The sequence below is a fragment of the Amblyraja radiata genome, chromosome 7, assembly GCF_010909765.2.
Source record: "Amblyraja radiata isolate CabotCenter1 chromosome 7, sAmbRad1.1.pri, whole genome shotgun sequence".
In the NCBI taxonomy this organism is placed as follows: domain Eukaryota; kingdom Metazoa; phylum Chordata; class Chondrichthyes; order Rajiformes; family Rajidae; genus Amblyraja; species Amblyraja radiata.
The window spans coordinates 15,427,409-15,439,599 of NC_045962.1; the positions used below are offsets into that span (position 1 = coordinate 15,427,409).

Genomic DNA, 12,191 nt, shown 5'->3' on the forward strand with positions numbered 1-12,191 from the left:
AGCCTGAAAAGATTGTAGTATTTGTTTAGCATTCTTTTCTGCCGTGACATTGTCCATTCTGGTACCTGTCACACATTTCTGTTAGTTACTTTAGTCCCTTAAAGGATGAAAGTTGACGTGTAAATTTATACGTCTTTCAGGTTTTCATCCCAAAATTTCAAGACCCATCTGTATTTAATAAGGTAAAAAAAGTACACTGAATTTATGAGATATAGCAAACTGAGAAATGGCCTCCCCACCAATTTTTTTTTGATATTTTCTAGTTTATCATTGACTGATAATTGAACAACCGATTAAATTGAGCATCCACTTTTAAAATCAAGATAATTTCATGAGCAGGGGGATATTTAAGATGTCACTGTTCAGTATATTGATGATGACAGTATCTTTTCCACTGCTGTAACAGTTTCATAGGCACTGCAGGTGCTGGTTGTATGGAGTTCCCTCTATTATTAGCCCCAAAATGCTGGAGTAACTCAGGCAGCATCTCTGAAGAGAAGGAATAGGTGATGTTTCAGGTCATTGACCTGAATTGATAACCCTGCCTTCTCACAGTTACTGCATAATATGTATTTTCAGCATTTTCACATTTAATTTCCTACAATAATAAAGCCTTTGCATTTGGCTCTGCCACCTTGAAAGATCGATGTGTATACATTGCAAAGTGTCTTTTCCTCTGGCCACAATGCACCCCTTCACACTGTGCAAAATGTAATTTGCTATGTAACAGCCCAATTCGCTAGTCCACGGATTTCTGAAATTAGTTGTCATTTGCATCTAGGGGTAGTCCAGAACCAGGGGTCACAGTTTAAGAATAAGGACTGAGATGAGGAAAAACGTTTTCACCCAGAGAGTTGTGAATCTGTGGCATTCTCTGCCACAGAAGGCAGTGGAGGCCAAACACTGGATGTTTTACTGGATGAGTTACTGTAGATATAGCTCTTAGGGCTAACAGAATCAAGGGATATGGGGAGAAAGCAGGGACGGGGTACTGATGTAGGATGATCAGCCATGATCATATTGAATTACAGCGCTGGCTCGAAGGGCCGAATGGCCTACTCCTGCCATTTTCTTTGTTTCTATGTTTGTTTGGGTGACAGATGGCACAATGGGCTAACTGTTCGGCTGGCAACCGGAAGGTAGCTGGTTCGAATCCCGCTTGGAGTGCATACTGTCGTTGTGTCCTTGGGCAAGACACTTCACCCACCTTTGCCTGTGTGTGTGAATGTAATTATGTGAAGCACTTTGGGGTCAATGCAAGTTGACTAAAAATGTGCTATATAAATAAAGAAATGTAATTTAAATTTAATTTACTGTATTCCTGGGTTTTATATTACCAGGAAAATGTGAAACTATTCCCTGTACACTCATATCACGGCCATTCAAAGTGATGTGGCTCTAATGCTGACTCCTGTGTGTGCCACATGTTATCATTTCCTGCCCACCTAATGAATATTCCTCAGTTTTCCTTTATAGATTTCTCCTCACTCTGTTTCCCTTTTTGTGATAGAACACCTTGGTCTTCAACAATCATATTTAGTTAGTTATTTAGTCAGTCTAGTTTATTGTTGCATGTACTGAGGTACAGTGAAAAGCGTTTGCTGCATGCTAACCAGTCAGTGGAAAGACTACAATCGAACCATTCACAGTGTACATATACATGATAGAGGGAATAACGTTAAGTACAAGGTAAAGCCAGTAAAGTCCAATCTAAGATAGTCCAAGGGTCTCCACTGAGATAGATAGTAGTTCAGGACTGCTCTCAGTTTGTGGTAGGATGGTTTAGTTGCCTGATAACAGCTGGGAAGAAACTGCCCCTGAATCTGGTAGTGTGCTTTTCGCACTTCTGCACCTTTTGCCTGATACGAGGGGGGGGGGGAGAGGGAGTGACCTGGGTGTGACTCATCCTTGATTATGCTGCTGGCCTTGGCGAGGCAGTGTGAGGTATAAGTGGAGTCACTGGATGGGACGTGGGTTTGTGTGAAGGTTTGGGCTGCATCCACAATCCTCTGCAATGTCTTGCCTTGAGCAATCATGATTGCATATAAAACTACTTCATTTATTTCTTTATTTCTCTATTATTAGCCCCAAACATGAGCTCGGCAATAAGATTTATAGGCGTCACAGTGGTATAGCTGATGGAGTTGCTGCCTCACTGCGCTGGAGACTTGAATTTGATCCTGACCTCTGGTGCTGTCTGTGTGGAGTTTGCACTTTCTTCCTGTGACCGTGTGGGTTTCCTCTGGGTGCTTCAGTTTCCTCCCACATCCCAAAGACATGCAGGTTTGTAGGTTAACTGGCCTCTGTAAATTGCCACTTAATATGTAGTGAGCGGATGAGAAAGTGGGATAACATGGAACTATGACTGCACACCTGTACACGGAACTAACACCATCATCAAGTATGCAGATGATACAACGGTGATTGGCCTCATCAGCAACAACGATGAGTCGGCCTACAGGGAGGAGGTCCAGCACTTAGCAGCATGGTGCGCTGACAACAACCTGGCCCTTAACTCCAAGAAGACCAAGGAGCTCATTGTAGACTTCAGGAAGTCCAGGGGCGGCACGCACACCCCCATCCACATTAACGGGACGGAGGTGGAACGTGTTTCTAGCTTCAGGTTCCTGGGTGTTAACATCTCCGATGACCTCTCTTGGACCCACAATACCTCAACTCTGATCAAGAAGGCTCACCAGCGTCTCTTCTTCCTGAGGAGACTGAAGAAGGTCCATCTGTCTCCTCAGATTCTGGGGAACTTCTACCGCTGCACCATCGAGAGCATCCTTACCAACTGTATTACAGTATGGTATGGCAACTGCTCTGTCTCCGACCGGAAGCCATTGCAGAGGGTGGTGAAAATTGCCCAACGCATCACCGGTTCCTCGCTCCCCTCTATTGAGTCTGTCCAAAGCAAGCGTTGTCTGCGGAGGGCGCTCAGCATCGCCAAGGACTGCTCTCACCCCAACCATGGACTGTTTACCCTCCTACCATCCGGGAGGCGCTACAGGTCTCTCCGTTGCCGGACCAGCAGGTCCAGGAACGGCTTCTTCCCGGCGGCTGTCACTCTACTCAACAACGTACCTCGGTGACTGCCATTCACCCCCCCCCCGGACACTCCTCCCACAGGAAAAACACTATGTCTGTATATATGCTAATGTAAATATTTATTCAAATCATATGCTATGTCGCTCTTCCAGGGAGATGCTAAATGCATTTTGTTGTCTCTGTACTGTACACGGACAATGACAATTAAAGTTGAATCTGAATCTGAATCTGAATCTGAATCTAAACTAAATTAAATTGGCCATGTTTACACCTTGCTAAATAAAGCATGCTTTGGAAGTAACATTGAGCTGAGATGAGATGCCTTCTTTTCCAAAATATGTAAAAAGAATGAAGATAGTTTAAACTGGATAGCTGGTGTATTTAATTCAGTACCATTTGCCGGAATTACCACTAACTCTAATTATATGTCTAATTTAAGGTACAGCAAGATTAAAGAAGGTACAAATGTCAAATAATGAAAATAAATGTTTGTTTTAGTAAGTAAAAGGCACCTTAAGTATGGATTCATTTTGCCTGGAAAAAGTTGCCTGATCCCATATATTGATGCAGGTCAAATGAAGGCTATAAATGTTTTTCAACTGATATGATCTTAAAGACTGGAAACTTAGAAATGAGCAGATTTTCCTAAAGTATCTTTGCGATCGATCGAAATTTATTTTAGAATCCATAATTGTACTATGCAATTCCCAAAACAATTACTGCAACTAAACACAGTGATGTGTAACATCTCCTGCCAAAATCAACTGCAGTCATTTGGCTGTAGTTAAAATAAAAGCTGCCAGCATCAAGCTAAAGAATCAGGGGAAAGACACAAAATGCTGGAGTAACTCAGCGGGATAGACAGCATCGCTGGAGAAAGGGAATAGGTGACGTTTCGGGTCGAGACCCTTCTTCAGACTGAGAGTCAGGGGGGACATAGAGATAGTGATATAGAGAGATATAGAACAAAATGAATGAAAGATATACAGCCAAGTAATGATGATGAAGAAAACAAGCCATTGTTAGCTGCGTGCAAGGAGAAAATGAGTTAGAGATATTAAAGAATCAGGGGTCTTTACCTGGCCTATGTTGAGTGAGCTATTCTCCACCATAGACATTTTGAGGTTTTATGGTGCCCTTGAAATAACATCCTCAAATATTAAATCTATTTCTCTCTTCAAATTTGCTGCTTGATCTACTGAGTATACTGGTATTTTCTGCTTTGCAGATCAGATTTCCAGCATTTGAAGTTGTGTTACTTTTCAACTGAGATTCTATCAGTGGTCTGACCCAATGTTTGGAAGATGTTAAATGATGCTTGCATTTTTCTTATTGCTATCCAGAGGGTATTTAGGCAAGATTGTACTTAGAAGCAATGATCATACCCATACTATAATAGTTCCGGATGTGCTCAATATATTCTACACACACACACATCAGAAAGAAAAAACACTGGTGCCTTTTTGGGCCCCCATAGCCCCCGAAGGCATGCTAATCTCAGTCACTGAAGCCAACGTCAGATCCTTCATGAGGGTGAATCCATGGAAGGCTTCTGGATGTGGTATATTTGGCCAACTGGGTGGAATTTCTGCAGATATGTTCAACCTCTCATTACTAAGGTCTAAGGATCCCACATGCTTTAAAAAAGCTTCAATAATACCGGTACCCAAGTGGAGTAAAGTGACATGCCTTGGTGCCTCAGTAACATCCTTGGTGATTAAGTGCTTTGAGAGGTTGTCCATAGCGCAAATCAACTCCCACCACAGCAAGAGCCTGGAGCCACTACAATTTGCCTGACTGCCACAATAGATCAGTGGGGGTGTGATCTCACTGGCTTTCCGCTCTGCACTGGACTACTTGGACAAGGAGAACACATGTGCCAGGCTGTTGTTAATCGACTACAGCTCAGCATCCAACACCATTATCTCCTCCAAACCTCTGATCTAGTTCAGGGAACTCGTTCCTGCTCATCCCAAAGCAAGTGGATCCTTGACTTCCTCATCAATAGACCACAACGAGTACGAAATGGCAACAACACTTCCTCCTCGAGGAGCAACCTCAGGGCTGTGCGTTCAGTCCACTGCGCTACTCACTCAATACCCGTGACTGCGCAGCCGGACACACTTCCAGTGCCATCTTTACATTCACCAACAATATCGCTGTTGTTGGACTAATTACGGAAAATGATGACTCTGAATGTAGAAGGGAGAACGATAATCCGATAATGATGTCAGAACAACAACCTTGCTCTCTGTGTCAGCAAGACCAAGGAGCTGATTTTTAACTTTAGTAACTTTACTAATGCTACATTTAGTAGAAGTGAATGAGGACAGGTTTTTGCTCTGGACAATAGACAATAGGTGCAGGAGTAGGCCATTCGGCCCTTCGAGCCAGCACCGCCATTCAATGTGATCATGGCTGATCATTCACAATCAGTACCCCGTTCCTGCCTTCTCCCCATATCCCCTGACTCCGCTATCTTTAAGAGCCCTATCTAAATCTCTCTTGAAAGTATCCAGAGAACCGGCCTCCACCGCCATCTGAGACAGATAATTCCAAAGACTCACAACTCTCTGTGTGAAAAGATGTTTCCTCATCTCCGTTCTAAATGGCTTACCCCTTATTCTTAAACTGTGGCCCCTGGTTCTGGACTCCCCCAACATCGGGAACATGTTTCCCGCCTCTAGCTTGTCCAAACCCTTAATAATCTTATTTGTTTCAATAGGGTCCCTTCACATCCTTCTAAACTCCAGAGTATACAAGCCCAACCGTTCCATTCTCTCAGCATATGACAGTCCCGCCATCCCAGGAATTAACCTTGTAAATCTATGCTGCACTCCCTCAATAGCAAGAATATCCTTCCTCAAATTTGGAGACCAAAACTGCACACCATACTCCAGGTATGGTCTCACTAGGGCCCTGTACAACTGCAGAAGGATCTCTTTGCTCCCATACTCAACTCCTCTTGTTATGAAGACCAACATGCCATTCGCTTTCTTCACTGCCTGCTGTACCTGCATGCCAGACTACTAATGAAATATTGCTGCTTAAAGAAGAAATAACATTCTGACCAGCTATCCAGTGTTGTGCAATTAAACCTCAGCTTCAAGAGAGCAAGAAGAAAACAAATTATAAAAGAGAAAAGAAAAAAACATGGCATTTATTACACACATGGTTCAACAAGGACGACTAATGTAGAGTAAACTATACCAAATTAATTTTGAATTTTACAAGGATGATTGCAAGAAATCATAATCAAACCGAATAATGTTCTCATCAGACCTGACCATGATTTCTGGTCCCATCGGTACAATGGAAGCATTTAGTGAATAGTGAAAGGACTAGATAGAGTAGATGTGGAGAGGATGTTTCCACTAGTAGGAGAGTCTCGGACCTAAGCATCCGAATTAAAGGACGTACATTTAGGAAGGAGATGAGGAGGAATTTCTTTACTCGGAGGGTGGTGAATCATTGCCACAGGATGCTGCGGAGGCCTAGTCAATGGATATCTTTCAGGCAGAGATAGATAGATTCTTGATTATTAAGGGTGTCAGGGTTTATGGGGAGAAGGCAGGAGAATGGCGTTGGAGTGAGAGATCAGCCATGATGGAATGGTGGAGTAGACTTGATGGGCTGAATGGCCTAATTCTATTCCTATCATCTATGAACATGAACATTTAGGTAATCAAGACAGTGGGAGATGTTAGGGCACCATATAGGTATATAATCAATGCAGTTTATACTGGTAAAAAGATGAGTGCATTTTGAAAACAGACATTGAAACACGCTCTGTAATATTTTCCACGGTATACGGAACAGAGAAACACTGGATCCAAATGCACGAGTGGAACAGGAATAGAGGTGAGAATATTAAAAATTAAAAATGAGATTCTGTATTTTATATATATCCTGAACGCAAAAGCATGGAAGTAGGCTGAACTAGATCTTGATTGGATTGTAGATGCGGTACTAAAGAACTATGTAACACGACTACACAAAGGCGATAATTGAGAATGAATAGCAAAGGATAGCACCTGTGGCCACTGGGGTCAAGGAGAGAGCGTTCACGCCGCGGCCCTGTTTCCACCAATCTTTCCGCCACCACGCACAAGAAGCACAAGACAGACACCATTGGATGCAGATGCCGAGAGGTGTGTTCAGCTCTGGCTGAACAACTTCTAAACATGTGTGTGGACTCGATAAGTAGAAGGCCTGTGGCCATTGAGCTAGTAACAAAGTTCATGCGATGAAATCAGCAACAGAAGCATAAAAGGGAAGTTAGAAGATAGTTCTTCGGGAGAGGATTGCTCGAACAACAAATGCACAAATATAAACAAAGTCATCATTTAAGATGTGCAGGAAGGAACTGCAGATGCTGGTTTAAACTGAATATAGAGACAACATGCTGGAGTAACGCAGCAAGTCAGGCAGCATCTCTGGAGAAAAGGAGTAAGTGACGTTTCGGGTTGAGACCATTCTTCAGACTGGGTCAGGGGAAAGGGAAACGAGAGATGCAGATGGTGATATAGAGAGATATAGAACAAATGAATGTAAGATATGCAAAAAAGTAACAATGATGAAGGAAACGGTACGTTGGTGGCTGCGGGCCAGGTGGTAACGAGCGTAAGATCGATTGAATACTCGCAAAAGGAAATAGATGAAGAATAGCAAAAAGGCAGGTGACAATAAGAACGTTTGTTTTAAAGTGTTGCTGCTTGTTCTTTGCAGACAGTCACATCCTCCCCTTCCTCTGGCAGATTTGTTTCATCTAAATGTTAGTTTCTCCTTCTGACATTTATTTATTTGATTCCTAACAATCTTGACATTTCATTTCTCTTTTTTCCTTCCAATTCTTTCATCATCTTCCTGCCTCTTTTCATGTCTACATGCTGCACACAGAGCAATTGTGTAATCCTAAAGTGATGGACAAGATTAGTATGGGGGGGGGAGAGAGGGGGAGAGAGGAGAGGGGGGGAGGGAGAGGGGGGGAGGGAGAGGGGGGAGGAGAGAGGGGAAGGAGAGAGGGGAAGGAGAGAGGGGGGAGAGAGAGGGGGGGAGAGAGTGGGGGGGAGAGAGGGGGAGAGAGGGGGGGAAGAGGGGGGAGAGAGGGGGAGAGGGAGGGGGAGGAGAGGGAGGGGGAGGAGAGGGAGGGGGAGAGGGAGGAGGAGAGAGGGCGAGAGAGGGGGGAGAGAGAGGGTGGGAGAGAGGGGAGAGAGGGAGGGGGAGGAGAGGGAGGGGGAGAGAGAGGAGGAGAGAGGGGGGAGAGAGAGGGGGAGAGAGAGGGGAGAGGGGAGAGAGAGAGGGGAGAGAGGGGGGAGGAGGGGGGGAGGGGGGGAGGGATAGGGGGGAGGAGAGAGGGGGGGGGCAGAGGGGGGGAGAGGGGGGAAAGAGGGGGGGAGAGAGGGGGAGAGGGAGGGGAAGGAGAGGGAGGGGAGAGGGAGGAGGAGAGAGGGGGGGAGAGAGGGGGGGAGAGGGGGGGGGGGAAAGGGGGAGGAGAGAGGGGAAGGAGAGAGGGGAAGGAGAGAGGGGGGAAGGAGAGAGGGGGGAAAGAGGGGGGAGAGAGGGAGAGAGAGAGAGAGAGAGAGAGAGAGAGAGAGAGAGGGAGAGAGAGAGAGGAGGAGAGAGGGCGAGAGAGAGAGGAGGGGGAGAGAGCGGGGGAGAGATGGAGAGACGGGAGAGAGAGAGAGAGGGGCGAGAGAGAGAGGGAGAAACAGGGGGAGAGAGAGGGGGGAGGAGAGAGGGGGGCAGAGGGGGGGAGAGAGGGGGGAAAGAGGGGGGAGGGAGGGGAAGGAGAGAGAGGAGGGAGAGAGAGGGAGGAGAGCGAGGGGGGAGCGAGAGGGGGGAGAGAGAGGGGGAGAGTGAGAGGGGTAGAGAGGGGGAGGGAGAGGGGGGAGAGAGGGGGAGAGAGGGGGGAGAGAGGGGGAGAGGGAAAGGGGGGGGAGAGGGGAGAGAGAGGGGGAGAGAGGGGAGAGAGAGGGGGGGGAGAAGGAGGGAGAGGGGGGGAGAGAGAGGGGGGAGAGGGGGAGAGAGGGGAGGGGAGAGAGAGAGGGGAGGGAGAGAGGGGTGAGTGGAGGGGAGAGTGGAGGGGGAGAGAGAGGGGATGGGGGAAAAGGAGAGTGAGAGACACTCAAAATGACCAGACATTGTTCTAAAACGTAGATGCATTGAATACATTCACACAATCAATACACTGCAGTGTGAGGGGCCAGAAGAAGGAATCTTCTTACAATGAGACTTCGAGGGATCAATGCTGCTGTCTAGAAGAGGAAGTAGCAATGATGTAACAAGCTGGGAAACTGGTGGGAATATGCAAAGGGATGTTACAACCCACAAGTTGTAATTTAATAACATAAACAAATTTCATACAGTCTCATCAATGTACTCCCTATGTACAAACGCTGATCACATTTGGAGATATCTTTGTTTATCACAGGTTTCCATGGCCCTCCAGAATATTAAAGCAGATCAAACCATTATCTGACACAGACATACTGTATATATGCACATGTGAAAAAAGGATGTTTGAAGTGGTTCTGAGATGGGAGTATTCCTTACACAGTCATCACCTTTTGGCTTTTAATCAACTTATTTTCAAAATTGCAATGAATCATTGAATAAAGGTTGAGACTACAGGTTGTGAATGTTGTAAATAAGCTGGAATAGTGCCGGACCAGAGTCAACACAGCCCATTGTGTGATTAACACAATACAATAACCCCATCATCAAATGTATCTCCAGGAGCCGCTGCCTCACAAAGGCAGTCAGCATCATAGAAACATAGAAACATAGAAAATAGGTGCAGGAGTAGGCCATTCGGCCCTTCGAGCCTGCACCGCCATTCGATATGATCATGGCTGATCATCCAACTCAGTATCCCATCCCTGCCTTCTCTCCATACCCCCTGATCCCTTTTGCCACAAGGGCCACATCTAACTCCCTCTTAAATATAGCCAATGAACTGGCCTCAACTGGCCTCCTCTTCTGTGGCAAAGAATTCCAGAGATTCACCAATCTCTGTGTGAAAAATGTTTTCCTCATCTCGGTCGTAAAAGACTTCCCTCTGATCCTTAAACTGTGACCCCTAGTTCTGGACTTCCCCAACATCAGGAATAAGCTTCCTGCATCTAGCCTGTCCAACCCCTTAAGAATTTTGTAAGTTTCTATAAGATCCACCCTCAATCTTCTAAATTCTAGCGTGTACAAGCCGAGTCTATCCAGTCTTTCTTGATATGAAAGTCTTGCCATCCCAGGAATCAGTTTGGTGAACCTTCTCCGTACTCCCTCTATGGCAAGAATGTCTTTCCTCAGATTAGGAGACCAAAACTGTACGCAATACTCCAGGTGTGGTCTAACCAAGACCCTGTACAACTGCAGTAGAACCTCCCTGCTCTTATACTCAAATCCTTTTGCTATGAATGCTAACATACCATTTGCTTTCTTCACTGCCTGCTGCACCTGCATTCCTACTTTCAATGACTGGTGTACCATGACACCCAGGTCTCGTTGCATCTCTCCTTTTCCTAATCGGCCACCATTCAGATAATAGTCTACTTTCCTGTTTTTGCTACCAAAGTGGATAACCTCACATTTATCCACATTATACTGCATCTGCCATGCATTTGCCCACTCACCCAACCTATCCAAATCACCTTGCAGCCTCCTAGCATCCTCCTCACAGCTAACACTGCCCCCCAGCTTCGTGTCATCCGCAAACTTGGAGATGTTGCATTCAATTCCCTCATCCAGATCATTAATATATATTGTAAATAGCTGGGGTCCCAGCACTGAGCCTTGCGGTACCCCACTTGTCACTGCCTGCCATTCTGAAAAGGACCCGTTTACTCCTACTCTTTGCTTCCTGTCTGCCAGCCAGTTCTCTATCCACATCAATACTGAACCCCCAATACCATGTGCTTTAAGTTTGTGTACTAATCTCTTATGTGGGACCTTGTCGAAAGCCTTCTGAAAGTCCAGATATAACACATCCACTGGTTCTCCCTTATCCACTCTACTAGTTACATCCTCGAAAAATTCTATAAGATTCGTCGGACATGATTTACCTTTCATAAATCCATGCTGACTTTGTCCATCAGGGACATCAGAGACCCACACCACCCTGGCCATGCTCTTATATCACTCCTGCCATGGGGAAGAAGATATCGGAGCCTGAAAACTGTAACATCCAGCTTCAGGAACAGCTTCTTCATCAGGCTATTAAACACAACAACCTCCAAATAAGGTCTGAACTACATAGACTTGGGGACATTGGTTTTGTCTTTGTGTGGGTGTACATACATATATATGCATGTGTGTGTGTGTGTGTGTGTGTGTGTGTGTGTGTGTGTGTGTGTGTGTGTGTGTGTGTGTGTGTGTGTGTGTGTGTGTGTGTATGTATATGTATATGTGTGTGTATATATTATGTTTACATATTCTGCTGTGCTGCCGCAAGTAAGAATGTTCTGTCTGGGACATATAACAATAAAACACTCGTGACCCTTGTATATTTAAACGGCATTTAACAAATCGGACCAGACATTAAGCATCCGCCAGGTCAGTTATTGGTGACGCCAGGAAATCCTTGACACATTCATAATTCACACACATGCTGGGGAGATATTCAGCACAAGTGGTCAGTGCTAAATGTACTGACAACCAACATTTTTCTCTGGTTATTGTCTGGCAATTATGAACTGAAAGTCTGACCAATTCTCTTTCCATCCTATCCCAGAGATCTCAAGAGCCTCCCAAAAAATAGACTTGGAATTATTTGGCCTGAAATTCCCACAAAGCGCTTATTGAAGTGCCCAATCCTTGCTCCCAGTTACTGCTTCAAATGAGACTAACTAACTCAGGAACAAAATAAGCCTTCTTCCAAGATTGAATCAATAAATGTCAATGACATAGCAAGAAGATCTGCCATCACCTCTTTGATGTATTCCTCCTGTTCTTCCTTCAGAGTTAGTTCAATGAAGATTTGTTGCAGTTTCTCATTGCAGTAGTTTATAATGAACTGCTCAAAGCTATTGTTCTGTAAAAGAGAGGACATTTTAAAAAAGTGTATGAATTTCCAATATTATATTTACCGACGTTTTTGTTTCCACTGACAATCAACAAACAACTTGTAACATAGACTGATCACATAG

The 12,191-nt window shown here is 45.1% G+C and overlaps 1 protein-coding gene across 6 annotated transcripts in view; it reads right to left on the reverse strand.

Annotated features, from left to right (window-relative positions):
• myo1b (myosin IB) overlaps window positions 1–12,191 on the reverse strand; it is a 272,707-nt gene that overhangs the window by 56,379 nt on the left and 204,137 nt on the right. For all 6 annotated transcript variants that reach the window (XM_033023743.1, XM_033023747.1, XM_033023745.1 and 3 more), the window contains one exon: window positions 11,972–12,076. In XM_033023743.1, coding sequence (XP_032879634.1) covers window positions 11,972–12,076 — 105 coding nt within the window. The remainder of the gene's footprint in view (window positions 1–11,971; window positions 12,077–12,191) is intronic.